Source organism: Balaenoptera borealis, assembly GCF_965194805.1.
Source record: "Balaenoptera borealis genome assembly, chromosome: 18".
Classification (NCBI taxonomy): domain Eukaryota; kingdom Metazoa; phylum Chordata; class Mammalia; order Artiodactyla; family Balaenopteridae; genus Balaenoptera; species Balaenoptera borealis.
The window spans coordinates 17,574,222-17,602,054 of NC_138877.1; the positions used below are offsets into that span (position 1 = coordinate 17,574,222).

The following is a 27,833-nucleotide window of genomic DNA, read 5'->3' on the forward strand; positions in this document are numbered from 1 at the left end:
TCTTACACCATACATAAAAGTCAACTCAAAATGGATTAGATACTTGAACGTCAGACCTGAAACCATAAAACTCTAGGGTAAGTTCCTTGACATTGGTCTTGGCGATGATTTTTTTGGATACAACATCAGAGCAACAAGCAACAAAAGCAAAAATAAACAAGTGGGACTACATCAAACTAAAAAGCTTCTACACAGCTAAGGAAACCATCAACAAAATGAAAATAAAGTCTACTGAATGGGAGAAAATATTTGAAAATTATATATCTGATAAGGGGTTAATATCCAAAACATATAAAGAACTCATACAACTCAATCTGCCTGAGTGATCTTTCCATTTCTGGAAGTGGGGTATTGAAGTCCCCTACTATTATGCATAACTGTCTATTTCTTCCCTTAGGTCTGTTAATATTTGCTTTATAAATTTAGCTGCTCCTATGTTGGGTGCATAAATATTTACAAATTTTATATCCTCTTGTTTGATTGACCCCTTTATAATTACAGAATTACCTTTTCTGTCTCTTATTACAGTCTTTTTCTTAAAGTCTATTTTGTCTGATATATGTATAATATCCCCAGCTTTCTTTTGGTTTCCATTTGCATGGAATATTCTTTTCTATCCCTTCACTTTCAGTCTGTGTGTCCTTAAAGCTGAGGTGAATCTCTGGTTGGTGGCATGTAGTTGGAGTTTGGGTTTTTTTTTTTTTTTTTAATCCATTAGCCACTATATCTTTTGATTGGAGAATTTAGTTCATTAACATTTAAAGTAATTATTGGTAGGAATTGGCTCACTATTGCCATTTTGTTAATTGTTTTCTGGTTGTTTGTAATTTCTTTGTTCCTTTCTTCTTTGTCTCTTCCTTTGTGATTTGATGGTTTTCTGTAGTGGTATGCTTAGATTCCTTTCTTTTTCTCTTTTGTGTAACTATTATAGGTTCTTGCTTTCTGGTTATTATGAGGCTTATATAAAACGTCTTATTTATGACAATCTATTTTAAGCTGATAACAACTTAAGTTCAAATGCATACTAAAGCTCTATATTTTTACTCTTGCCCCCACCCTTGTGTTTTATGTTTTTGACATCACAGTTTACATCTTTATACTTTGGGTATCCTTTAACAAATTATTGAAGTTATAGTTATTTTTTTACTACTTTTGTCTTTTAACCTTCATACTAGATTTAAAAGTGATTTGCCCACCACCATTACAACATTACATTATTCTAAATTTATATTTTTACCTTTACCAGTGAGATTATACCTTTATATGTTTTCCTGTTACTAATTAGTATCCTTCGTTTCAGCCTGAAGAAGTCCCTTTAACATTTCTTGTAAGGCTGGTCTAGTGGTGATGAATTCCTTTACCTTTTCTTTTCTAGAAAACTCAATTTTGCCTTCAATTCTGAAGGACAGATTTGCTGGGTAGAGTATTCTTGGTTCACAGTTTTTTCTTTCAGAACTTTGAGTATATTGCCACTCCCTCCTGGCCTATAAAGTTTCTGCTGAAGAAATCTACTGATAATCTTATTAGGATTCCCTTGTCCATAATTGTTTTTCTCTTGCTACTTTTAAGATTCTCTCCTTGTCCTTAACTCTTGACACTTTAATTATACTGAGTGTCTGGATTCATCTTGTTTAAAACTCTCCAGGCTTCCTGAATCTGGATGTCTGTTTCTTTCTCCCTGTTATGCATGTTTTGAGCCATTATTTCTCTGAATAAGCTTTCTGTCCCCTTTTGTCTCTCTTCTCCTTCTGGAACCCCTATAATGCAAATACTGGTCCACTTGATGGTGTCCCATAAGTCTCTTAAGCAATTTATACTCTTTTTCATTCCTTTTTCTGTTTGCTCCTCTGATTAAATAGATTTCATTGTCCTCTCTTCAAGTTTGCTGATCCTTTCTTTCACTTGATCTACTCTGATGTGGAACCCCTCTATTGTTGAACTTTTCAGTTCAATTATTATATTCTTTAGCTCTGTGATCTCTGTTTGGTACTTTTGTATTGTCTATCTCTTTGTTGAAATTCTCACTTTGTTCATTCATTGTTCTCCTGACCTTGGTGAGTATCTTTATGACCATTATTTTGAACTCTTTATCAGATAAATCACTTACCTCCATTTCATTAAGGTTTTTTCCTGACGTTTTATTTTGTTTTTTTGTTTGGTACGTACTCCTCTGTTTCTTTATTTTCCTTGACTCTCTGTATTGGTTTCTGTGCTTTAGATCAGGCAGCCACCTTTCCCAGTCTTGATGGAGTGGTCTTGTGGAGAAAATGAAACTTATCATTTAGACGGGCCCTAGCTCTTTGTTGTTTCTCAAATCTTTGTATTTGTCCAAGCCACCCTCTTTGTTCTTAATGACTCCCAGTAGTTGAGGGTGTGCCAAGACCTGTCAGTGTCCCAGAGGGGAGGATTTCAGTACGCATCTTGATTCAGGCTCATTGGATACTCTACCCTCAAGCAGCAACTTTTAAAGTATGCAGGTGAACGTCTCTCAAGGCTGGGCATTTCCCTCTGCTGTGTCCTGAGAGGGATACCTGGTTAAGAAGTGTTTCTTTGTTTGCTACAATTCTGTGGAACCTGGAACTCGAGCCCTCCTGGCCACCAGACCAAGGTTATCATGATTTGTGTCCTTGGGGCAGCATCTCCAAAAGCCAGGGCCCCAGACATGTGCACAGGTCCTTTCAAGGAGACACCAATAACCTGGAGCAGGGCAGAGGGAAAGTGTGAAGATGGCACCTGCTGGTTTCCCTGGTCTGCAGGGAAAACTGCAGTCTATTCCTAGATGTGTGCTAAATTAGAAGCCTGACCTTCGGGTAGCAGCTTTTAAAGTATGCAGATAGGCCTCTTTCAGGGAAAGATTTAAAGATGGGCGTATGTGTCTACTGCCTCTGGACTGATCCCTGGGGGGATAGCCATTGTGAATCCTCATGAGCCTTTTAAGAACTGCGTCTTTGTTTGCATCATCTTGTGGTTGTCATGGATGCATTCCTCAATGGCTTTCAGAATGAGATGTTTGGGGGCCTGTCGCTCAGGTGGAAGTCAGGTGGAAGTTGGGGCACTAGATAGATGTTGGGTTCAAACCCTTCACTCCTCAGGGAGAATCTGGGGTTGTGAGTTTCCTGCCAGTTATATGTTTCTCTGGCAGGGTAGGGTTTATGGTGAGAGTGTGTCTCAGTTTTTCCTACTCTTTTTGATGTGGGTGTTTCCTCAGTTGCCCAGTGTGTAAGAGTCACTCAGCTAGTTTCTGGATTTCTTTCAGAGAGAATTGTTCAGTGTGTAGCTATAGCTTTGTTGTGTCTGTCAGAGGCGGTGAGTTCAGGAGCTTCCTGTGTTGCCATGTTGGACCAGAACCCTTGAATTCTTTTTTGTTTGTTTATAATAGTTTTGGTTCTCTTAGTTTTTTCATGTGAACAATCTTATACTCTGCAAATAAGTATAATTTTGTCTTTCCCATTCCAATTTTTATAGTCCAGTTTTTTTTCCTACTGGTTGATTGCACTGGCTAGTACCCCAGAACAAGGTTAAATAAATAATTGAGGTGATAGTGGATGACCTTGTCATCTTTTTTCTGACCTTCATGGGAATGCTTCTAGTATATCCTCATTAAGCTGGCTTTTGGGCTGAGAGAGAGAGTTAAGTATACATCTATTTAATTGATTAAGAGTTTATATCAATAATAAGCATTAATAAAATACATAGCCCTGGCTGTGCATTTGACTGGATAAGCATTTGACTGAGACACCTGGTTTGAAGTGAATCTTTATTCGCCAGTTGTGGCATGCCAAATCTTCCAAGCATGTAATACTTATGATGCTTGTACTTCATATCTCTAGAGAGCCAAGAGAATCCCTTGAAGTATTAATCACTGTGCTCCACCTGCATCCCGCATCCAGTTCGTGAGAAGGATGCACATTGTTCAGGTAGAAGGATTATTATCATTGGAGAGCAAAGGGGGAAGAAGTGGCTGAAAAATGATGTGCTAGTTTCCTATTGCTGCTGTCACAAATAACCACAAATTTAGTGGCTTGAAACAATGCAAATTTATTATAGTTCTGTGATCCAGAAGTCTGAAATTACAGACTAAAATTAAGATGGGCTAAAATTAAGATGTTGGCAGAGCTGCATTCCTTTCTGAAGGCTCTAGGGGAGAATCTGTTTTCTTGCCTTTCCAGCTTCTAGATACTGTCCCTATCTTTTTACTTATGGCCCATTATTCCATCTTCAAAGACAGCAACATAGTGTATCTCTGATGCTGCTTTTGTTGTCACATCTCTTTCTCTGATTCTCTTCTGCCTTCTTCTTCCACTTGTAAGGACTTTTGTGATAACATTGGGCTCACCCCAGTATGAAGGTCAGTTGATTTGCAACCCTAACTCCTCCTGCAACTCCTCCTTAGTTCCCCCATGCATGTAACCTAATGTATTCAGAGGGTCCAGGAATGAGGACATCTTTGGGAACCATTTTTCTGCCTACCACAGTGTCATAGATTTAGGAGGGTCTGTGGGGTCTGAGTGGAAGGGAGCAAACCTACGGAACAGGAGAGGTGGAGAGGAAGTGGCCAGCATTGGGGGAGGGGGTATGACCCAGCCCTGGTGCACTGTGGACACCAGGAAGCCATGTGGTGAGCCAAGCCAATGCCTATAGACATTCCACTGACTTTTTAAAAAATTAATAAACTCAGTTTCTTTAGAGCATCTTAGATTCACAGAAAAATTGAGCAGAAAGTACAGGGAATTTGCATGTGTTCCTATTCCTCTCCACATAGGCTACACTGACTTTGAGGGAGCCCTGCATGCCCCTTGTGCTGGGGGAAGAGTAATAATTCTTCCCATCAATGTTTGGGCGGAGGCGGTGGACAGAATGCCTGCTCTGGCCCTGAGATGCGGATCCTATGTGGCCACCCCTTTTCTAATGGCCCAGGACACTTGTCAGAGCCCCTAAACAGAAGAATGGATCCTTAATAACCAGGGTGGGTGGAGGCAGTGAGGCTGAAGGAAAAGCCCCCAGCATTGATACTGGTGAAGGTCATTCCTATGGCACTAATATCAACAGTTAAATTCCTACTTTCCAGTAGTTTGTATAAGATAAAGGCAGAATGCAATAACATGTCAAATAATTGCACAGCTGCTAATGAGCCAAGGTGGTGTTCTGGCTGAACTGAATGGTTGTGGCTTTGAACTGCTGGTACAAGCTCCCAGTGTGACTCGAAGGCCAAATCAGCTCTGGGAAGGGTTTAGGAGTCCCAGGGTATAGTGTGAGTTTGGATTGGATGAAAGTCAAACATATAGATGTTGAGGGCAGGGTCTTGATGATCCCAAATGGAAGGCCGAGGAGGCCAGACTCTGTTTGGCAATTTGGCCGTGTGTAGTCAGGCAACGTGAAGGGCCAGCTGGCTTCAGTGGGCCTCCCAAGGCAGCTGCCTTTGTGGAGTCCTTGAAAATAGAGCTTGCAGCAGTAAAGTGTAATAGAGTTCAGGGGCAAGTGCTGTCAGGGCAACTCCAAGGGATGGTTCGTAGTCTTGGTTGCACCTGAATTTGATTGCCTTTAATGTTGCTTCAGAGGAATGGACTGCTGGCTGGGGTTGATCTCTTTTTTTGCTACTTGGAGATTTTTATTGTAATTGTTTTTGTGGAAAAGACTGTTTATGGCGATGCTTTGAACCTACACGCCTTTTTTCATCTCTATCTCTGTCACTTCTGGTGACAGTCTGCTTTAAGTGCTTTATTACGTATCTTCTAGACTTTCTTCCTTCTCTTTTATTTCACAGCTTTGGTGGTGGGGGAGGGAGCCCCTGGTCTATACATGGAAAGGAAGATAATAGTCAGTATGTTGCTAAACATGATTATCTTGGGTTGTTCAATTTGCCTTTGACCTCCAGGAGTCTGCAAGATGCTAGATATTTTATTAATTGTTCATTTAAATTTTGGGGTAAATGTAATACCTCATTAAACAGAGAAGCAAGGAAAGCCTTATTATCCTTTCCTTCAGCCTGTCAGAGCACAAAAAAGGAACAAATCATAGCTGCTTAGGTTGGATTTAAGAGTCTTATTTATCAAAATGGCAAAAGACTGTGGCTTCCATGAGGCTCTCAGAGTCCTTGCTGTGTAGGCGTTGGCTTTGTTGGTACGTCTGTCTGTCATTTTCTTGCCTGATGCCTCTGATGGGTGGGTCTGGGTGTGGAGGCCCCATGTAGGATATACTACCTGCCTTGATTTAAAAAAAAATCAAATAAAATACTACTAGCTTCTTACACGTGTGTTGTGCTTCAGCATTTACAAAGCATCATTATATATAATATCTCAGAGACCCTTCAAGTGGAGGAAACTTCTCGGTGCTCCTGGGGAGTATTAATACACATTCATATATATGTGGGATGTATGCATACATCTCTATAGCATTTGCATGATGATTTATAATTTACAAAACACTCTTACAAATATATCCTCTCAAGGAGAGGAAACTACTTAGTGTCCCTGCTCCTTTGGGTATAAATAAATATTAAATTGGGCTTAATAGCACTGGGATTGCTTCTTCTGTTAAATTAGATCCTTTACTTAAAACTTGGACACCAGCAGGCTTGTAGCTTCACTGTGGAGCACTGATTTGTGCCAGGAAAGATGGTGGGTTTTTTTTGCTCTTACAAGACAACTCATCAGCTCTTTCGATGTTTTTCCTTGACGTGCTGATGATTTCTTGCAGCTGGGAGAATAGAAAGTAAAGCAGTAGCTCTTTAGCAAGCTGTCATTGCTGTGCCTGGATTTCCTGCTCAAATATTCTTCTTCTTTTCCATTTTTAAAGCTACAGGCAAATGACCATCCATTTCAGATATTAGTGAATGCTCGGTGAGTCAGGTGCCTGGTGGAGGAATGTGCCCACCATAGGGTCTCTTACACCTACAGGCACTATTCTTTTTTTTTAATTTATCAATTTATTTGGCTGCACTGGGTCTTAGGTGCAGCACGCAGGATATGTTAGTTGCGGCATGCAGGATCTAGTTACCTGACCAGGAATTGAACCCAGGCCCCCTGCATTGGGAGCGTGAAGTCTTAACCGCTGGACAACCAGGGAAGTCCCACAGGCAGCATTTTTGAGTTCAGTTATATTTTGGGAGTATCTTTTCCTGGCATTTCTTTTTCATGTCACCACGGTTTGATAGAAATTGAGAGCATTGTCGTATGTGGATCTGCTCTCATTCCTTGGCCCCCTCTGCTGGTTGTTGTGGGTGCCGACCCTGCACCAGACTGGTTTTTTTCTTTTTGCTTCCTGACACCTGCTCTACATTCAGAGGCCAATTCAATCTGTATGTCATTGAATCTATGATAATATTTATTCAATGAAATGAGAATTATTTCAAATATGTACCTCTCAGAGTCTTATATCACCTGTTCTACTCCTAAAATAATTGACTAATTTTAAGGAAATCTGATGCCCAATCCCAAACACCTTAAATTATACTGTGGATACTTTTGAAACAAAATGCCTTCTGATAACCATTTTTCCTTCTTCCCTTTAGTAGTGGAGCTCTGTGAGTTTTAGCCAGGCACATGGCCTCCGGCTCTAAACTACAGTTCCCAGCCTCCTTTGCAGCTGTGTATGGGCATGTGACTGAATTTGGGCCAATAGAATGTGAGTGGGAGTGATGTATGCAACTTCTGGGTTTCTACTAAATGATGTTTGGTCTGGCTTCTCCCTTTTCTCTTCCCACCACCTGGGAAAAGGCAAAGAATGGAGCAAACCTTGCAAACCACATGCTGTGGGCTACGGAGTTGCCCCATGTCCCCTCTCCACTTCCCCCAGACCACTCACCTGTGGACTGCAGTGTTTGGCAGAGCAGCTTGCTCTGTTCTTTAACTAATAAAAATGTTAAAATTGAGCACTCATGTTAGAGAATACAATAAATTTCAGTGAAAGCTCTGTATGTGAAGGTAGGAGTTATCATGACTAGTGATTGTAACTGGTCCCCTGCCTTCATTCTCTCCTCCAATTCTCCAAATGGCTCTCAAAGACAGGCCACTCTGCTGCTAAAAATCTTAAAATCTTCTGCTGGCTCCCAAGTTACCTAAAATCCCAAGCCCTTAGCATAGAGTAGAGACGATATCAGAATTTGTTTGGGCTGAAAACAATAGAATTCCTGACTAAAAATAACGTAAACATCAAGGCTTTGGTCTTTTCTTATAATGGGGAATCTGGAGGAAGGTGTTTCCAGCATTGGTTTAGAAGGTGAATAATGTCAGGTCTCTGCTTGCCTTTGCTTCAGTTCTCTTGGCTTTCCCTCATAGTTATATGATGGCTGCAGTGGCTCCAGGCTTCACATCCTCTTACCCATCCAAATGCAGGAAGGGAAATGGCACTCTTTTTATCAGGGAGGAAAATCCTTTCCAGAACCCCATGGCAAACTTCCCTCATTTCTCTTTGGCCAGGTCATATGCCTATGCCTTAGCTGCAAGTTGGCTGGGAAAGTGGGAGTCTATTGTGGAAGGGAAACTCTACTTATGATACACAGGGGAGCAGACATGGCTGTAAGGCAGGCAGTTGAGCGTGTGCTCCATGAGCCTCACGTACTTCCCTGAAGCAAAAAATATGACTGTAAGTTGAAATATAAAAAATTTATCTCCTGTGACCATAGGCCCATTACAAACATTTCTTTTGAATTGTTATTGTTATGCTTTATTGGTTAGAACACAAGTGACTGAAACAACATCCAGTACACAGTTTGGTAAATAATGAAATTAATCAGATTTTACTGAAAATATATTTCTTAATGTTATTAAAACGTGTAGCGGAAGAATATTATTGTTAAATGGGATAGGGTTTAGCCTCAGTTGCATTCTAATTTTCATGTGTGTGGGTTGAGGTGTTTGGTAATCTGGCTCACAAAAATAAGTTGATAGAAACAGAAGGCTTTTTTTTTTTTTTTTTTTTTATCATGGAAAGATGTTTATGATTTTTTGGCTACATGAATACACAGGTTACAAAACAGTACGTTCAGCATGATCCCATTTAGGGGGAAAATATGGAGAGATAGATACAGAGATATGCAATTTGAGAAATAAATACCATTATATAAACATATACAAGCAAGTGTTGATCTATCTATCTATGCATATATATACCTGGAGCAGTGTCTGTAAGAATGTGCATTTTTTTTTTTTTTAACATCTTTATTGAAGTATAATTGCCTTACAATGGTGTGTTAGCTTCTGCTTTATAACAAAGTGAATCAGTTATACATATACAATATGTTCCCATATCTCTTCCCTCTTCAGAAGGCATTTTATAACTGCAAGATTGATCGGTTCTTTTGGACTCCTTCTGAGTTATATGCTGAAAGGCACATGGTGATCTATAATAAAAATTAAATATAAGGTCTGGGATGAGTGAGAGGCATTACTTTCTCTTGTAAAGGAGGAGAAGGAGACATGGGAAAGGGGACCCTCATAATAGCTCCGCCAAAGGGCATGTTCAGCAGATCAGTTGTAGGAGAGGAAAGCTGAGCGGTAAAAATTGATTCCCTCAAAACCATCCAGGCACAGTTCCTCTTGGAGAGTCTTCGGAGACTCTGGAGTGATACATGTACCCCAGTTTAAAGACCACTGGTTGTGAGGATCAAATGAGATAATGTACACGAAAGCCTTTAGTGTGCTGTAAAGAACGTTACAAGGGACATTAATAATAATTGCATGCTTTGTTTTTCCAAAATTCTGATGACAGCCCACGAGGGCTCTAAGGACTTCATGTTCCAAGTCCTGAAAGCGGCCCACTAACAGACAAGGCAGCTCCCCCTGGACTTGCTGCGAATATCCATCCTCCCAATATAAAAGAAGGTTGACGGGAGAGAGTGAGAGGTGACCTTTTCTGGGGAGTGTTGAGCCAGGCTGGAGAAGGAGGGGGTAGCTGGGGCAGGTGCATGGGAGAGGGTGTCCTCCTGTATCCCGGCTGGACGTCTGCTCTTCCACAGTGTTTGCTGGTCAGGTCTGGTCTGTGTGAACAGAGGGAGGGGCCCTGGAGGGAGCCCCTGTTACTCCCTTGAGGTCCCCATTTTAGAACAAATAGAAGGCGTAATCTGCCCAGGTGCTTGGGCCCAGGAGGCCAGACAGCACTGGGGTCTGTAGGCTTGCCAGGCTGCGGAGTGGGCCAAAGGGACATGCCTGATGGTATGAAGTCACCAGTTAGGGGAGCCAGACCACAGGGTCAGTGTCAGTGGTTGAGGGAGGTGCCTAGGGATGCGTTTGCTCTCTGCCAGCAGGGCTTGGGGACCACAAGTTAGATTGGTGAGAACGACCAATAAAAGGGGGGTAGTGACCTCAGTGCTGCTACCGTGATATTGCTGAGGTTGGAAAGGTCCTTTGTCTTTCCTACCTTTCTACCCGCTCTGATACTGATCTCTGGCGGCCTCGGCCTGCAGTGGCTTGAAGCAGGATTTCGGTTCCCCGGGCAGAGATTGAAGTCAGGTAGCAGCAGTGAGAGCGCTAAATCCCAGCCGCTAGACCACCAGGGACCAGCGGCCAGTGACAAGACCCTGGCCCATCAGCTGCGTCGAAATAAATTTCCACAAAGAGACGGAAATTAGTGAAACAGGTAAAGTGTTTATCAGGAGGAGAAAGAGTACGTGTGAATAGGCACACACGCGCGGGCTCAGAGGGAGAGTCTCGCCCTCATCGTAGTTTGAATCACTTTTATGGGGCATTTCTGCGTTTCCTCTGGCCAGTCATCTTGCTTTGCCTGGCTCTGAGTCCGTATTTGGTTATCTCCGGGTCCTCCCATGTGTGTGCGTGCATCTCTTAGCCAAGGTGGATTTCAGCGAAGAGGCCTGTGGGTAGGTTGGCATCACTCCTTTTTTGACCTCCCAGGAGCCTTTCTGCGTGTGTGTAGTCGGGAAGGTCTCCCTGAGAGTGAGAAGTGTGTGGTCTCTATCTCTTTTCTGGGCAGGGCTCAGCTCCTCTGGCTCCTGCTGTTTTGGAGTATCTGTCCATAAGGGACAAACCCCAGCTGCTCAGCCTGGAGCCCATGTATCTCCTGCCTCAATACCAGAAGAGCAGGCCCAGGAAAAGGGGATGGGAGAGTGGGCCGGGCTCAGCCCTCCGTCCACTCCACGCCGTGCTGCTCGGGTGCTATCAGCTTGTGACGACGCCACGTTCACTGACGCCACCTTGGCAGCTTGAAATCCACCTGGTGGGACTATTTACAGCACAAGAGTCAGCAGAAGCTACAAATCCATGCTTCCCCTCCCTTCCAAGTTGAGAAGGGCGTTAGGGTGTCTCACCTCTCCCAGCACACCACTGACTCCTCGTCCCTGGAGCCAGGAGCTGAGCTCGGGGTGCTGGGGAAGGACATGAGTCAAATATGAGACTGAGATTTACAAATGGACAAGGCTAAGGCTCGGGTAACCAAGATGAGACTATGTTAATAATTAAGTGATCGAAAAGGTGTTAAATGGGATTAAAATGTCCTTTAAAGGGCCTATTACCCAGCAGAAGGGTAGAGTTTGGCAAAGCATAATGGTGTATTAGAAAACTAATCTGTCTCACGTCTATATTCTATAATGGGACTTCCCCGATCAAACTACCCACCTTCACACAACTAAGGATATTGAAAAGGGCCCATTTTAATTCAGAGTTGCTGAACACGATAAAGGGTTGGGGTTTTAGAGAATCGTTCCCTGAGATGAGCCAGCTGGCCTCAGGCCTTTTCCTTCCCTTGGATTTTGCCACTGTGGCCTCTGGACCACAGAGCAGCGCTGATGGGGTCGGAGACCTTGTCTTGCCTCCAGCCTGGGGTGGACTCCTGCCTTGGCCCGGCTGTTTCTGGCTCCGGAAGCAGATTGTGCGGAAGTGTCAGAATCACCCTCCCTCCAGTACTCAGGCCTTTTCTAAGGAAGAGCAGCTGTGCAGAGAATTCATTCTTTTGCAGAACAGAATCCTTTAATGAGACGAATTGTTTTTATAATAGGACTTTCACAGGGAAAGAAAAAAACCCTGTCGCATAAAAGCAAATGGATTCTCTCCTCAGAACACACATCCTCTGCCCAGCAGGTACTGAATTGCAGATGGTGTTTTCACGCTCCCAACTGGGTATTTAATGAAGAAGGAAGAGGGTTCCACTCCCCTCGCCTCTCCCCACCTCCAACACTGGCGATGCACTTTCTCTGTTCATTGAGGTTCACTCTGAGGGGGGAAAAGCCTATTTTAAACAAAGGCAAGAGATTCGAGATTTAGATGGAATTTAAATCAAGAAAAAAAAAAAAAAAAAAGGGAAGCTGCACAGTTGTTTCCAGGCTGACAGTATTTTATGAACCAAGTCTATCGTCCATAAGCTTCCCATTCCAAGTGATTTCAGGAACACGGAGAAGGCTTCTGTACCAGTTAGGACTGTGTTTGGCTGAGTTTAACAAAAATGGGATCAGTTTTTTCTCATGTAACAGAAGAGTTGTGTGGATTATCCAGGGCTGGCGTAGCTACTTAATGAAGCTACTGTGCACCCAGGTCCCCCCTAGCTTCCAGCTCCTTCCTTATCCTGGAGCACCTCTGCTCGGATTGGCAGGATGGCTGCCCTTCCTTCCATCATTGCCCCTGAGTTGCAGGCAGGAAGAAGGGCACTAGGCAAAGTGCAGATGTGATGGGCCACAATCTAGGATTCACGATCCTTGCTTTTTACCCAAAAGACCTGAAAACTTTTGTCCACACAAAAACCTGCACAGAGAGTTTTATGGCAGCTTTGTTCATAATTGCCAGTCGGAAGCAACCAAGATGTCCTTCTGTAAGTGAATGGATAAACTATGGTACATCCAGTTAATGGAATATTATTCAGCTCTAAAAAGAAAAGAACTATCAAGCCATGAAAAGACATGGAGGAACCTTACATGCATGTGACTAAGTGAAAGAAGCCAATCTGAAAAGGCCACCTACTGTACGATTCCAACTCTATGACGTTCTGGAAAAGGCAGAACTATAAAGACAGTAAAAAGGTCAGTGATTGCCAGGGGATAAAGGGGAAGGAGGGATGAATAGGCAGAGCACAGAGGATTTTTAGGGAAGTGAAACTACTCTGTATGATACTATAATGGTGGATACATCTCATTATATATTTGTCAAAATCCGTAGAATGTACAACACCAAGACTGAATTCTAATGTAAGCTATAGACTTTGGGTGATAACGATGTGTCAGTGTATGTTCATCAACTGTAACAAACATACCCCTCTAGGGCAGGGGTGTTAATAGTAGGGAGGGTCTTCATGTGTGAGGGTAGGGAGCTTACGGGAACTCTGTTGCTTTCTGCTCAACTTTGCTGTGAACCTAAAATTTCTCTCTAAAAAAAAAATCTGTTAAAATAAAAAAGTGATGGGCCAGTTGAGTCTGTCCTTTTTCATCAACAAAATAATAGTTTCCCTAGAAATCCCACACAAGTAGACTTCTGCTTATACCTCACTGGCCAAAAATGGGTCACATGACTACCCCAGGCTGCAAGGGAGTGACTATTTTATTTTTTATTTATTTTTTGGAGGTACTTTCCCCCCAGTTTTATTGAGATATAATTGATATACAGCTCTGTATAAGTTTAAGGTGTACAGCATAATGGCTTGACATACATATATTGTGAAATGATTACCATGATAGGTTTAGTTAACATCTATCTCTCATTCAGGTACAAAAAAAAAATCAGTTTTCTTTCCCTTGTGATAAGAACTTTCAGGATTTACTCTTGGCAACTTTCAAATATACTATATAACAGGGTTCACTATAGTCATCATGTTGTACATTACATTCCCAGCACTGATTCATCTTATAACTGGAAGTTTGTACCTTTGGATCACCTTCGTCCAATTCCCCCGTCCTTCGCTTCCCACTCTGGTAACCGCAAATCTGATCTCTATTTTTGTGAGTTAAAAAAAATTTTTTTTTGTTTTTTAGATTTTATGAGTGAGATCATACAGTATTTGTCTTTCTCTATCTGACTTATTTCACGTAGCACAATGCCCTAAAGTTCCATTCCTGTTGTTGCAAATGCTGGATAGTATTCTGTTATACACACCACGTCTTCTCTATCCGCTCCTCTGTCGATGGACACTTAGGTTATTTCCATGTCCTGGCTATTGTAAATAATGCTACCATGAAAAAGGGGGTGCAGGTATCTCTGTGACAGTGATTTCATTTCCTCTGCATATATACCTGGAGATAGAGTTGCTGGATCATATCGTAGTTCTAATTTTTTAAGGAATCTCCATGCTGCTTTCCATAGTGGCTGTACCGATTTACATTCCTACAGGTAGTGCACTAGAGTTCCCTCTTCTCTATATCCTCACCAGCATTTGTCGTCTCTTGTCTTTTTGCTAATAGCCATTCTAACAGTCGTGCTGTAATATCTCACTGTTTTGATTTGTGTCTCCCGAATGATTAGTGATGTTGAGCACCTTTTCATGTACCTGTTGGCCATTTGTATATCCTCTTTGAAAAAGTGTCAGGTTCTTTGGCCATTTTTAATTGAATTATTTGTTTTTTAATTGAGCTGTATGAGTTCTTTATATATTTTGGGTATTAAGCCCTTATCAGATATATGATTTGCAGATATTTTCTCCAATTCTGTAGGTTGTCACTGGACATTGGCTCTGTCACTGGCTCTAATTAGGCTAATGCTACAGTGACCCTGAAGACACTAATTTGATGGGACAGGGGTGGAAGAATTAAAAAAAAATTAGTATCAGGCATGATTTTAGCAAGACTTTTTGCAAAGATATCACTTTTTTCCATGTAATATAAAAACGGGCTCTGCTTAATTCATCTCTTTGTTCGTTCATCATACATTTTTCCTTATGTTTAAATCTTTCATCCTGGCCTCCCACTCCATTTGGTCTAAATATCCTCTTCGGTTATTTCTGGTTCAGTTGTTTAGAACATGCTGATTTACGGTGCTTTGCTGGAGATCTGTGGTGGGGGAGTGAGCTGCCCTGTGCAGTGGAAGACATTTGCAATTCAGCAGAATGGTCTTAACTACGGTGCCATCTTTATGCTGTCTAGAGGTGATGTGATGCAGGAAGGAATCTCAGACGGTGTAATTAAACGAACAGACAAAAATCCAGACAGGCAGGGTGCTTGCTTTGAAGACCCTATATTTATTATATAAAAATCAAACACTCACATTCCCAACTTGATTGTACTTAGCTAGGGAAACGCTGGACAAACTCTGATGACTTGAGGGACCTCTGTGACAAGCTTAGACTGTGCAAATGGCCCTCATCCAAGGGTGAAATCCACATGTGGAGCCAGGGGACCCATTAGCCTGCATGCTCCAGGCGCCTCATCCTCGTTGCTTCATTTGTTCCGATGACCCCTGGGCTCAACTACATCCTCCCAGCCTCTACCCCACTCCCTCCTTCCAGAGGTAACATTATAATTTCACAAAGAGAGCAAATTAATATTAATTTTGTTTTGGAAATTTCATGACAGTCTTTGACCTCGTTGAAAATGTCACAGATCTGACTTTTGTCAACTGTCTGATGTTCATGCCTTATTATTCCTTTCTGTGCCTGGTTGTCCTTTTTTTTTTTTTTTTTTTTTTTTTAACATCTTTATTGGAGTATAATTGCTTTACAATGGTGTGTTAGTTTCTGCTTTATAACAAAGTGAATCAGTTATACATATACAATATGTTCCCATATCTCTTCCCTCTTGCATCTCCCTCCCTCCCACCCTCCCTTTCCCACCCCTCTAGGTGGTCACAAAGCACGGAGCTGATCTCCCTGTGCTATGCGGCTGCTTCCCACTAGCTATCTATTTTACGTTTGGTAGTGTATATATGTCCATGCCACTCTCTCACTTTGTCACATCTTGCCCTTCCCCCTCCCCATATCCTCAAGTCCATTCTCTAGTAGGTCTGTGTCTTTATTCCCGTCTTGCCACTAGGTTCTTCATGACCTTTTTTTTTTTTTTTTTCCCCTTAGATTCCATATATATGTGTTAGCATACTGTATTTGTTTTTCTCTTTCTGACTTACTTCACTCTGTATGACAGACTCTAGGTCCATCCACCTCACTACAAATAACTCCATTTCGTTTCTTTTTATGGCTAATATTCCATTGTATATATGTGCCACATCTTCTTTATCCATTCATCCAATGATGGACATTTAGGTTGCTTCCATGTCCTGGCTATTGTAAATAGAGCTGCAATGAACATTTTGGTACATGACTCTTTTTGAATTATGGTTTTCTCAGGGTATATGCCCAGTAGTGGGATTGCTGGGTCGTATGGTAGTTCTATTTTTAGTTTTTTCAGGAACCTCCATACTGTTCTCCATAGTGGCTGTATCAATTTACATTCCCACCAACAGTGCAAGAGTGTTCCCTTTTCTCCACACCCTCTCCAGCATTTATTGTTTCTAGATTTTTTGATGATGGCCATTCTGACTGGTGTGAGATGATATCTCATTGTAGTTTTGATTTGCATTTCTCTAATGATTAATGATGTTGAGCATTCTTTCATGTGTTTGTTGGCAATCTGTATATCTTCTTTGGAGAAATGTCTGTTTAGGTCTTCTGCCCATTTTTGGATTGGGTTGTTTGTTTTTTTGTTGTCGAGCTTCATGAGCTGCTTGTAAATTTTGGAGATTAATCCTTTGTCAGTTGCTTCATTTGCAAATATCTTCTCCCATTCTGAGGGTTGTCTTTTGGTCTTGTTTATGGTTTCCTTTGCTGTGCAAAAGCTTTTAAGTTTCATTAGGTTCCATTTGTTTATTTTTGTTTTTATTTCCATTTCTCTAGGAGCTGGGTCAAAAAGGATCTTGCTGTGATTGATGTCATAGAGTGTTCTGCCTATGTTTTCCTCTGAGAGTTTGATAGTGTCTGGCCTTACATTTAGGCCTTTAATCCATTTTGAGTTTATTTTTGTGTATGGTGTTAGGGAGTGTTCTAATTTCATACTTTTACATGTACCTGTCCAGTTTTCCCAGCACCACTTATTGAAGAGGCTGTCTTTTCTCCACTGTATATGCTTGGCTCCTTTATCAAAGATAAGGTGACCATATGTGCGTGGGTTTATCTCTGGGCTTTTCGGTAAGAATTTTAAAACCCCTGTCCTTCGTGTCCTCCATGGGGAAATGAGGAGATGTAAATTTTCCTCTTAAATCAAAGAGGTGCCAAGTGCTTTAACGGTACTGAAGTCACAGGATTGAGTCAGGGCCTCCCAGGAGCACTGGATACCCACCAAGGCTTCCCTCCCGTCTCTGGGATCACAGCAGCCAGGAGCTCTTGGGGAGCTTTTGATTTCTTCCTTCTTTCTTGCTCCTTTTCTTTTTAAAGATTTTTTTTGATGTGGACCATTTTTTTTTAAAAGTCTTTATTGAATTTGTTACAATATTGCTTCTGTTTTCTGTTTTTTTGGGCTGTGTTGGGTCTTTGTTGCTGTGGCGTGCGGGGGCTACTCTTCATTGCGGTGCACGGGCTCTAGGTGCGCGGGCTTCAGTAGTTGCAGTGCGTGGGCTCAGTAGTTGCGGCACACGGGCTCTAGGGCGCATGGGCTTCAGTAGTTGTGGCGCGCAGGCTCAGCAGTTGAGGCTTGTGGGCTTTGTTGCTCCACGGCATGTGGGATCTTCCTGGACCAGGGGTTGAACCCGTGTCCCCTGCATTGGCAGGTGGATTCTTAACCACTGCACCACCAGGAAAGTTCTTGCTTCTGTTTTATGTTTTGGTTTTTTTTGGCCGCGAGGCATGTGGGATCTTAGCTCCCCGACCAGGGATCGAACCCACACCCCCTGCATTGGAAGGCGAAGTCTAACCACTGTACCTCCAGGGAGGTCCCCTCTTGCTCCTTTTCTTACCCTCTAGATATTTTCCTTTCTTCTTTCCTTGTGCTCCAAACATCAAAGCGGTGGGAAGAATTCAGCTCTTGACTGGAGGTAGAGGGAAGGCAGAGGCTCATCCCCTAGCCCAGGTCCCCCTGGATGCAGAGGGAAGAAGCTGGTCCCCCTGTCAAACTACAAGTGCAACAAAGACACTTCAGGTGGGTCTCTGTGGCCCTAGGTGTGCGGACTGATCATGGATGGACCTGCCATTTTGCATATTTGACTTTCATAGAACCAGATCTTTCATATGTTATATATGGTTACTGCTGACTACCTTCCAAAGGCAGTCAGACTCTTAACCAGGCAAACTCCTGCTTCCATATGATCCAAGCAGGACCTTCCCTATTTAAAAGGAGACAGTTTTTGCTATCGTTGGTCTTGATAATGACCATAATTAAGCCATAGGCATAGAATTTTAATAGAATGTGCTTATAACTTCTGAAACCTGAATTTAGTCCCAAACAGCTATGTGCTACACCTACCAGATTTTGACCATCAGATTTATTAAGGTGTGGGTCTGAGAAGAACAGTCTTGTGAATTGTGCTTACAATTACGTATGCAAATAAGTAAATACAATACACTAATATTTTCTTAACAAAACCATAAATGATGATAAAATAATAATAAAATATGTTATACTAGATGTTGCTGGTTTAATTATTCCTATTTTGGGGGAGCTCTTCTTAAAAAATGTTTCTGCTTAGAAGGACGTTCTCACATTTTATTCTTAAAATTTTACTCCTCTTCAAAACCCAGCTCATTTGTCATTTGCTTTCACTGGAGTGATTCCTCACTTCTCTACAAGAAAACAGTGCTCATAACACTTGTCACACACCACACTCTTCCTTCTAGATATTTGTGTGTGGTTTTACTTTACCTGCTGTGTTGTAAACTCCTTAGGGGAGAGTTCCTGTTATATACGACTTACATGTTCTGATACAACCTAACAATACTCAGTATATGTATTTAAAAGAAAGAACGAATATGTGATGAGTGTCTACTATCTGCTAGTTGTGTGATCATGACCATTTCTTTTTTTAAATTAATTTTTTTGGAGTATAGTTGATTTACAATGTTGTGTTAGTTTCAGGTGTACAGCAAAGTGAACCAGTTATACGTATACATATATCCACTCTCTTTTAGATTCTTTTCCCATATAGGTCATTACAGAGTATTGAGTAGAGGTCCCTGTGCTATACAGTAGGTCCTTATTCATTATCTATTTTATATATAGTGGTGTGTATATGTCAAGCCTTATCTCCCAAGGTATCCCTCCCCCTTCCTTCCCCCTTGGTAACCATAGTTTGCTTTCTACATCTGATTTCTTATCCATCTCTTTGTTTCCTCATGTGTATAATGGTGAAAACTACAGCCTCACACATTTAAGATGAAATGAGATCATGTATATAAAATACTTAGCACAAGGCCTGGCACACTGAATTCTCATAAATGTCAGCTCTTTATTTTATCGTTATTAACATGGAATGTAGTTTTCAGCAGGTACCTTGAAGCAGGGTGGTTTCTTTGCTGACTGAGGGCATAGTGGTAAATGAAGGGTAGGTAGGAGCAACTGTATTTCATAAAAGCAAAGTAACAGCAATAAAGCTAGAGTGGTTTCAACTGGTAAAATGATGCTTAGTTCCATATGCAGTAATGGGCAGGTTTCCAGAAGGACCGGACGTACTCTCAAGCATGCATTCAGCACATAAAAATACAACGCAACCTCATCATAAATTTGAGCTACAGCCAAGAAATTATGTCCATTATCAAGTGAATGCATATTGTGCTGGTCTCCCTCCGATGCAGGTGCTACTTTGGGTAGCCTGCTCTTTTAAAAGGACTCTCCAAGAAAGGTTAAATTCATGCCTTATTTCTCTTTGCATTCATTTTCCTAGAGGTACAGAGACCTCCACCATCGCTCTACCCTAAGGTCAACAGCTGAGGTAGGTTTGGCCAATATCTATTGAAAATGATGTTGAGGTGATTTCTTTCACTAGAGATTCTTTTTTCAAAATGAGAGCTCATTTCAGCATTTCTTCCCTTCATGTTCTCCAACTTCTCCAATTTCACCAAAGCTATTCTGTATCCCTTTTCTCTGGCATCACTCATCTTCCCAGACCTGCAGAAGCATTCACCTCCTCCAGAAAGCTTTTCCTGGTTCCCCAGAAATAGTTCACTGTCTCTCTGCACCCCGCCGCCCGCCTCTGGACAACACAGGATGGTTCTTATTTGTATCGTTGCCATGACCGTATTGTAGTATTGTAGGGCAAGTGTATGTTTAAAGGCTTGTTTCTATTGGTTGACTATGAGCCACTCAAGGTTTGGATCTATTTCTGGTCATTTTTATGTCTTGATATTGTAACAGGAAGGTTTGGGGACAGAGGAATGGGCAGCTATGAGGCCTTCTGTGACCCTGCCTGGGGCACAGTGCCTGTCACACTCAGGTCCAGAGTTCAGCTCCATTGGCCATGATGGCCACCACCATGGACCAGCCCCAAGAAGTCTGGTGGGATCGAAGCATAGTGAGTGAGGCAGAGAGGGGATGGGAGATGAGGTTGGATAGAGATGGAGGGGCTAGATCATGCAAGGGTTTTTGGCCTGGGGACAGGCAATTGGACTTTTTGGTCCAAAGGCAATGGGAAGCTGCTGTGAGCTTTAAGAGGGGATGGTGACACGATCCAATGCAGAGGTGCCGTCACCTGCTTCTCTTCTTTTTCCCCCTCCTGGGTTATGGACACACTGCTGGCTCCTGCAGTGTCTGTCTTGTTGCAAGGAGCATTTTCACTGTATGCTTTTGAACAGCCTCAAAGCCGTAGATGTGCTGAGACGAAAGACCGGAGCTTTGAGCACAGAGAGGAAGGAGCATTCTTGAAACAGGCCAGCTGCCCTACCCCCATTATCCTCTGGCCTCATGCTGTGGGTTATTGCACAGCATTTTTCTGCAACCTGACATTGGAGAGTCTGCTGGTTTTCCGTTTGATTTTAAAAATAAGTAAATAATGGCAGTCAATACATGGATATGGTGCAAATGCAAAGCAAGCGACAGAATTTGGGCACCGCAGCTCCAGGGAGCACCTGCAGCTCTGAGAGATTCTTGGAGCCTAGCCGCTTCTGAAGGGACCCATTGCTGTTTTATGTTGTATGTGTGGCTTTGGAGGTCCAGGAGGCCAGCCCCGAGGGACATTTTGGAAAGTGGTAATGGAAATGATTTTCAGTCCAAGGCAAAGAAGCAGGTCAGGTACCTAAACTCCCTGCCGTACCTTAAAAGGCTCTAATTCTATCCTGACAAACAGTAAAGAGAGCAAATAAGTACATTCGTGCCATTTCAATGTTCTTCTTCAAACATGTGGATTTAAGCCAGTTGGGTTTGGAATCCATTTAGTTTGTGATTTTGCCAAGAGTTTTGTGGGTGTAAAGTTTAAAAATAGCTATGTACACATAGGATGTCTGTGGGGAAAAGTGGGTAAATTCTAGGTTGGAAAAAGGTTCTGTGAGCAAGTGCCCTCAATGTTTAGTTCCAAATGTTTGCAAAGACAAACATTTTGGACATCAGAGTAACAGTCCTGTTTCACCCTTGGTCCAAACCAGGGTGCATCTGCATCCAAATGTGGGAGTGGATAGGTGACTCAGAAATATGTAATGAGGGGAATTAAAGACCCAGAAAAAAGAATTAAAGTTTAAAAAGAGGTGAGGGAGGAAAAAGGGAGAAAAAGTTCCATATAAATAGGCTAGTAAAGTCAGGATTTCTCAGACTGGAAGCATGGACGCAGATGGAATTAAAGCCAAAAAATGCAGTAAGTGGCTGAGGTTAGGGTAATTGCAGCCTTGCTCAGTCACGGCCTCATGAGTTTTCCTCCCTGCGCACAGTTTCCCCCCTCTCAACCCTCCAGGACTGTGGATTGATTAATTATGAAGTGAGCAGCCTGATATCAGGGTCAGGGGCCTTGACGTGGGAATGTGAAGATGGGGCTTTATCATGAAAGGCGCACCAGCCAAGCCAGCCACAAACAAATACATCTCTCACGCACTCACCCCTTCCAATCTTATTTATCGAGGTACTGCTTAGACTAAAGACTAGTTTATAATTTGCCTGGGTGGATAAATCTCGTATCTAAACAACTACAGGGCTAAGTATCATGTGATCCATCCCGAGTCAGGGACGACCTAGTACCAGCACATTACAGCAGTGGGGAGGGTGCTCTGGCTTTCCCGGAGGAGGGGTTTGCACTGGCCTTGGGTGGACGGTGGGATTTTGACAGGTAGAGAGTTGGAGAGGAATAACCTGAGCTTTGGCACGTGGGTGGGAAAGCACCAGGTGTGGTTAGTGAAGCGTAGACTAGTCAAGTGCTAAGATGGAAGAGGTGATGGGGACCACGGTGAAGGCCTGAGAGTGTGTCTGGGGAGAGGGCACTTTTGCTTGGTTGGCAAGAGGGAACCATGGCAGGGTTTTGAGCAGGAGGATGTGCAAAGCACGTTAAAAATTGGCAGTCGTGTGTAGATGGACAGGAGTGGACAGATGTTGGGGCCATGGAGACCGGTTGGGAGTGTATGGCCATAGCCCAGGTGAGGCTAACACAGTACACAAAGACACTGGAAAGTGGGCATAACTCTCAGGCAGCCAAATCAAGGGTGCGAAAATATTTCTTCATCTTCTTTTGAATCCGGCCAATTCTGACTCAAAACCATCATCCTGTGTGTCATTGGGAAATTCCATTGAGTTATGATTGAGGGCTGCTCTCCTTGGAATAGGGACATATCAGAGTCTTGGAGGATAATATGATAGGTGAAATGGGGAAGAGGCCTCTGGTCTCTTGTGGTCCTGCAGTGGTCCATGAAGCCAGTTTCTGTACCTTGAAGACAAATACCCAGGTGAAGTGAGTATCTGGATGCCCTCACTTTACAGATGAGGAACCTGAGCCACAGAAGATCACAGAACTGTCTGAAGTTTCACAGCTAGTAAGGAAGGGGCTGGGATTAGAAGACCTGGCTCCAATCTTTTTTATGGCTGAATAGTATTCCACTGTGTGTGTGTGTGTGTGTGTGTGTGTGTGTGTGTGTGTATATATATATATATATATATATATCTCACATCTTCTTTATCCATTTATCTGTTGATGGACATTTAGGTTGCTTCCATACCTTGGCAATTGTAAATAATGCTGTTATGAACTTTGGGGTGCATGTATCTTTTCGAATTAGTGTTTTCATTTTCTTTGGATATATACCCAGGAGTGGAACTGCTGGGTCATAGGGTAGTTCTACTTTTAGTTTTTTGAGAAACCTCCATACTGTTTTCCATAGTGGCTGCACCAATTTACATTCCCACCGACAGTGTATGAGGGTTCCCTTTTCTCCACATCTTTGCCAACATTTGTTGTTTGTAGTCTTTTTGATGATGGCCATTCTGACAGGTGTGAGGTGATACCTCATAGTGGTTTTGGTTTGCGTTTCCCTGAGGATTAGCGATGTTGAGCATCGTTTCACGTGCCTGTTGACCATCTGCGTTTCCTTTTGGAAAAATGTTTGACACGCTTCTTTACAATGTTTTACTCTGCATTGTTTTACACGGTCAAGGGATATATTTACATATATATGTATGCATGTAAATGTTACGTATGTATATATGTGTTTATGTATGTATGCATTACGTATGTGTATATATATATACACACCTACACATACATACGTTCAGGTTGTTCCTCAATGGTTTGTAATTATAAAGTGCACGGTGAGAAAGAGATGCATGTCTTTATCTCTGTTTTGGGTAATTTCCTTGGGAGAGACTCCTGGAAATTGAATTACAAGCCAGGAGCATTTTTACAGCTACTGACATATCTATTGCCACACTTTTTCCCAAAAAGATTGTGCCAACTACTGCTAAAAGCCTTGTGTAAACATAAACTGTGTATTAATTTTAAAACTTTTGCTAACTTGAAAGGTGGAAATGACCTCTTGTGTGCCAGGCTTTGCCTCTTGATCTCATTTATTCCTCAGAATGACCCTATGACGAAGGCCTTGTTCCTTAAAATATTATTAATCTTGCTGGCTGAGTTTTTTGGCGCCCTCTTGAACTTTGCCTCTGAGGTGACTGTGTCCCTCACCTACCCTAGACCCAGCTCTGATTCACTCTGCTTTGCAAATGAGGAAACCAGGGGTGAGAAATGAAGTTTATTGATTAGGGTCACACGGCCAGTAAGTCTCAGTGATGACATTCAGATCTGGGTACGTGTGACTCCAAAATCCTGTTTCTTTCTACTAAGCTCTCTTGGTGCTTCAGTCTGGGTTTTTGAATGTGAATAATGAGGGGAGAGAAGAAACCATTAAACAGAACTGAGGAATCCCGGAGAAGGAGGAGCTGGTCCTTTCTGGCATGTAAGGGTGTGGTGGTAGTTTAATGTGGGTCACGTTGATTTAGGGGCACAGGGAAACCAGATCCATCCACTGTGGGGTGAGTAGCAGGAGGTTGAAGATGCAGGTCTGTCCCGCAGGAAGGGGTGTGACTGAGTGTGACAGAGGGCCCGGGGGCACCTCGCTGGAAGCTCTAGTGCTTATCTAATCTGAGCGCAAAGGCCGGGTTAGACCCAGAACAGGGCTGTGACCAGGCAGAGTTCCTGGGGACCGTCACAGTCACCCATGGTTGGGTCACAGTTCTGAGCCTGCTGTCCGGCGCCCGGCCGTGCTCGCCTCCACAGTGGCGTCCATTGCACGGTGTCCAGCTGGGGCACAGCTGGACCAGGAAATACTCCTGGAAGCCCGGGCTGCGCTGTGAGTTCTGACACCGACCAAAGGAGCGAAGGAGTCACTGCAGGTCTGCAGAGCCAGCTTGGGGTGAACACAGGCCTGGACTGCCATGACCTTTCTGGCCAAGCAGAGTGGCAGAGCCACTGGCCTGGGCTGATTGACTTACATTGGGCACCACAGGCTCGTTCAGCAGGAAGTGGGACTAAGTCTCAGCATGCCCCCAGGATGAGTCGTCTCCCTGCTGTGCACACCAGTTTCTTCTGTTGTGCCCGGTTGCATTTTCAGTCTTCAGACCACTTCCAAGGGCAGAGGATCTGGCAGTAGGTCTGTTCTACTCATCAGTCTGTTCCTGCTTCTGACCTCGTTGGAATCACTCACATCTTATGCGGTCAGGAGGGGGCCTGAGCGGGTAATGGAGGGCTCTGGCCCTGGGTGCAGAGGAGGCAAGGTTAGCTTCTGGGAGTAGTGCACAGTTTAGGGAGCATTTGGGAAGGTGGAACAAGTTTGGCCTAATTGGAGCCTGTAAGAGTGGAGTGAAAGTTGGCCAAGTAGCCATGGATGGGTGGACCACAGTGTGGGCTGGCAGTTGCGGGGTAGAAATAGCAAAAGTGCAGCCTGGCTCGGCTTGGGGGCCTGGCAGATGGGGCAACAGACAGAGGGAGAGGTGCAGATGCTACAAAGGCAGCAGTGAGACGGGCAGCCCTGGGCTCCAGGTGGGGTGGGCAGGCCTGGAAACCAGGAGAGAGGAGGGGAGAGTAGACGGGCGGGGAGATGGCCAAGAGGAGGAGGCTTTGTAGGCTTGAGGGATTGGGTGGGGGGCTGAGGGGAGAGGGTGTGTTTAGGGAAGGGCAGCTCAGAGCTGGGGATCTGGGAGAAGGAGCAGCGTTGAGTGGTAACAAGCGCCAGGGTCTGGTTTCGTCGGCAGTGGCTTGAAACGGAGGAAAGAGACAAGCCAGGGAGGGTGTGATGATGGAAAGATGACTTCCTATCGGGTGGAATTCTGTCCAGAGAGACGACTGAGAGGTGATGGTGGAATTGCTCCTTTTTTAAAAAATAGATTTATTTATTTATTTTTATTTTTGGCTGTGTTGGGTCTTGGTTGCTGAGAATTGCTGATTTTAAAGAGTGCGTTGAAGCTAAACCCTGTCTGTCCTCCCCGCACCAGGGAGTCTGTGAAGGAGACTGGCGCCTGCCGGGGCCCGAGGGAAGGGAAAGAGCACCAGCCTCTATGAAATGTCGGCTGTGTCACAGGCAATATAGGGACTTTTGCACAAATTATATAATTTAGCTCTCACAGTGACCCTCCAGGGTAGGTATTGTTGTCCATAGTTTACAGAAGATGAAATTGAGGTGCAGCAAAGTGGAATAACTTGCCCTGGGTTCACAGAGTGAGTGGTGGAGTCACAATGGGAAGCCAGGTTTAGCTGATGCCACAATCGAGACTCCATATATGTAACTGTGTTAGATCCTTTAGGAGGATTATAAAATCTGCAGGTAAGGGTTCCCCTGGTGGCGTAGTGGTTAAGAATCCACCTGCCAATGCAAGGGACACGGGTTCGACCCCCTGGTCTGGGAAGATCCCACATGCTGCGGAGCAACTAAGCCCGTGTACTGCCACTACTGAAGCCTGCGCTCTAGAGCCCGCAAGCCACAACAAGAGAAGCCACAACAAGAGAAGCCACCGCAATGAGAAGCCCGCGCACCACAACGAAGAGTAGGCCCCGCTCGCCACAACTAGAGAAAGCCTGTGCGCAGCAACAAAGACCCAATGCAGCCAAAAATAAAATAAATAAAATTCAAAAAACACCATTCACTTTATAGCAGTACACCATATATACTCAATAAATATTTGTTAATCAATAAATATTATCTTTAAAAAATAGAAAGAAAATCTTCAAAAAAAAAAAATCTGCAGGTAAGAGGTAACTAACTAGTCATGGTGGGAGTAGTTCATTCATTCCTTGAGGATGAGATGGTGTCTCTCCCATTCAGTTCCAGGTCCCCTTGGCTGACATGAAGCTGTTCTGTGAGGTTTGCTTGTCAACTAATTTGACTTAGTGATCAAACCGTGCAGTACTTCGTGCATTCTGGATCTTAAAAGTTTTTGTTTATTCATTATATCAAATTTACCAGCCTATGAGGGGAAATTAAGATTTTATGTAGTTTTTAAATGTTGTACAATAATATTTCTTCAAATAAATCTCTCCTCTAAATTAAAAAAAAGCCACAAACAGCCCACTGCCTGACACATAGTGGGACTCAGTAAATTCTTGTTGAATGAATAAGTAAATCCAATCAGATCACTGAAAAAAGAGGTACAGGGAACTGAATTCCTATCAGTTTTCAGGAATCTCAGTGGAGGGTGGGCTGAGGGGATTTATAACTTACCTGGAAGGCCTTCAAAGTGCTAGAAGCCCTTGTAACCAGTGCAGGTAGTGGGGAGGGGTGTTAGACAACTGGAGTTGACTTTGGAACTGCGGAATGTGGATGAGGATGCAGGGGGGCTCCGGTCGATGTGGGCTCTCTATCCACAAGGCGAGAACCGTGGGTTCAAGGCCTGCCGTCTCCCAGGAGGGTGTGGGCCTCACCGCTTGCCCTCTGCTTGCCGAACTTTACAGATCAGGTCTCAGGAAACTGGAGGAAGCCAGCTTCCAGGCCTTCTGCCCAGAGGCAAATTTCCCTCTTCCCACAGTATGGCCGGAGCTGTCCAGGGACGCTCATCCACAGCAGGAGGCTGTGTCCACTCCCCCAGGTCTTGTAAATTCCACCCTTCAAGCAGGAACGCTACCAACTTGGTCCAAAAAAAACCCTACAGAGAAAATCCCTTATGAAAATGCTCTTCTGAGAAAATGATTTTACTTATTTTTATTTATTTTACTTATTTTATATTGGAGTATAGCTGATTAACAATGTTCTGTTAGTTTCAGGTGTAGGACAGAGTGATTCAGAGTGATACATGTATCTATTCTTTTTCAAATTCTTTTCCCATGTAGGTTATTACAGAATATTGAGCAGAGTTCCCTGTGTTATGCAGTAGGTTCTTGTTGGTTACCTATTTAAAATATAGCAGTGTGTACATGTCAATCCCAAACTCCCAGTCTATCCCTCCCCTCAACCCTTTCCCCCTGGTAACCATAAGTTCATTCTCTAAGTCTGTGAGGAGAAAGTGATTTTAGACATCTTTGCTAAGAAAAACTTGGTTTCTGTTGAGAAACAGCATTGAGGCAACTTAAATTACAATGAAATAAGACAATGTCACT

The 27,833-nt window shown here is 43.2% G+C and overlaps 2 protein-coding genes across 10 annotated transcripts in view; one reads left to right on the forward strand and one right to left on the reverse strand.

Moving 5' to 3' along the window:
* Window positions 1-27,833, reverse strand: part of FAM124A (family with sequence similarity 124 member A) — a 173,254-nt gene that overhangs the window by 34,371 nt on the left and 111,050 nt on the right. Inside the window, exon 4 of one of the 5 annotated variants that reach the window (XM_082365525.1) lies at window positions 24,948-25,001. The exons of the other annotated variants lie outside the window; for them this stretch is intronic. Within the exon in view, the coding sequence (XP_082221651.1) occupies window positions 24,963-25,001 (39 nt within the window). The 3' untranslated portion in view covers window positions 24,948-24,962. Of the gene's footprint in view, window positions 1-24,947; window positions 25,002-27,833 lie in introns of those variants that run through there. 5 annotated transcript variants of the gene reach the window in all.
* LOC309615677 (uncharacterized protein) overlaps window positions 1-27,833 on the forward strand; it is an 84,565-nt gene that overhangs the window by 19,309 nt on the left and 37,423 nt on the right. The window contains exon 1 of one of the 5 annotated variants that reach the window (XR_014236960.1): window positions 24,575-24,982. The exons of the other annotated variants lie outside the window; for them this stretch is intronic. The gene's annotated coding sequence lies outside the window, so the exon portion shown is untranslated. Of the gene's footprint in view, window positions 1-24,574; window positions 24,983-27,833 lie in introns of those variants that run through there. 5 annotated transcript variants of the gene reach the window in all.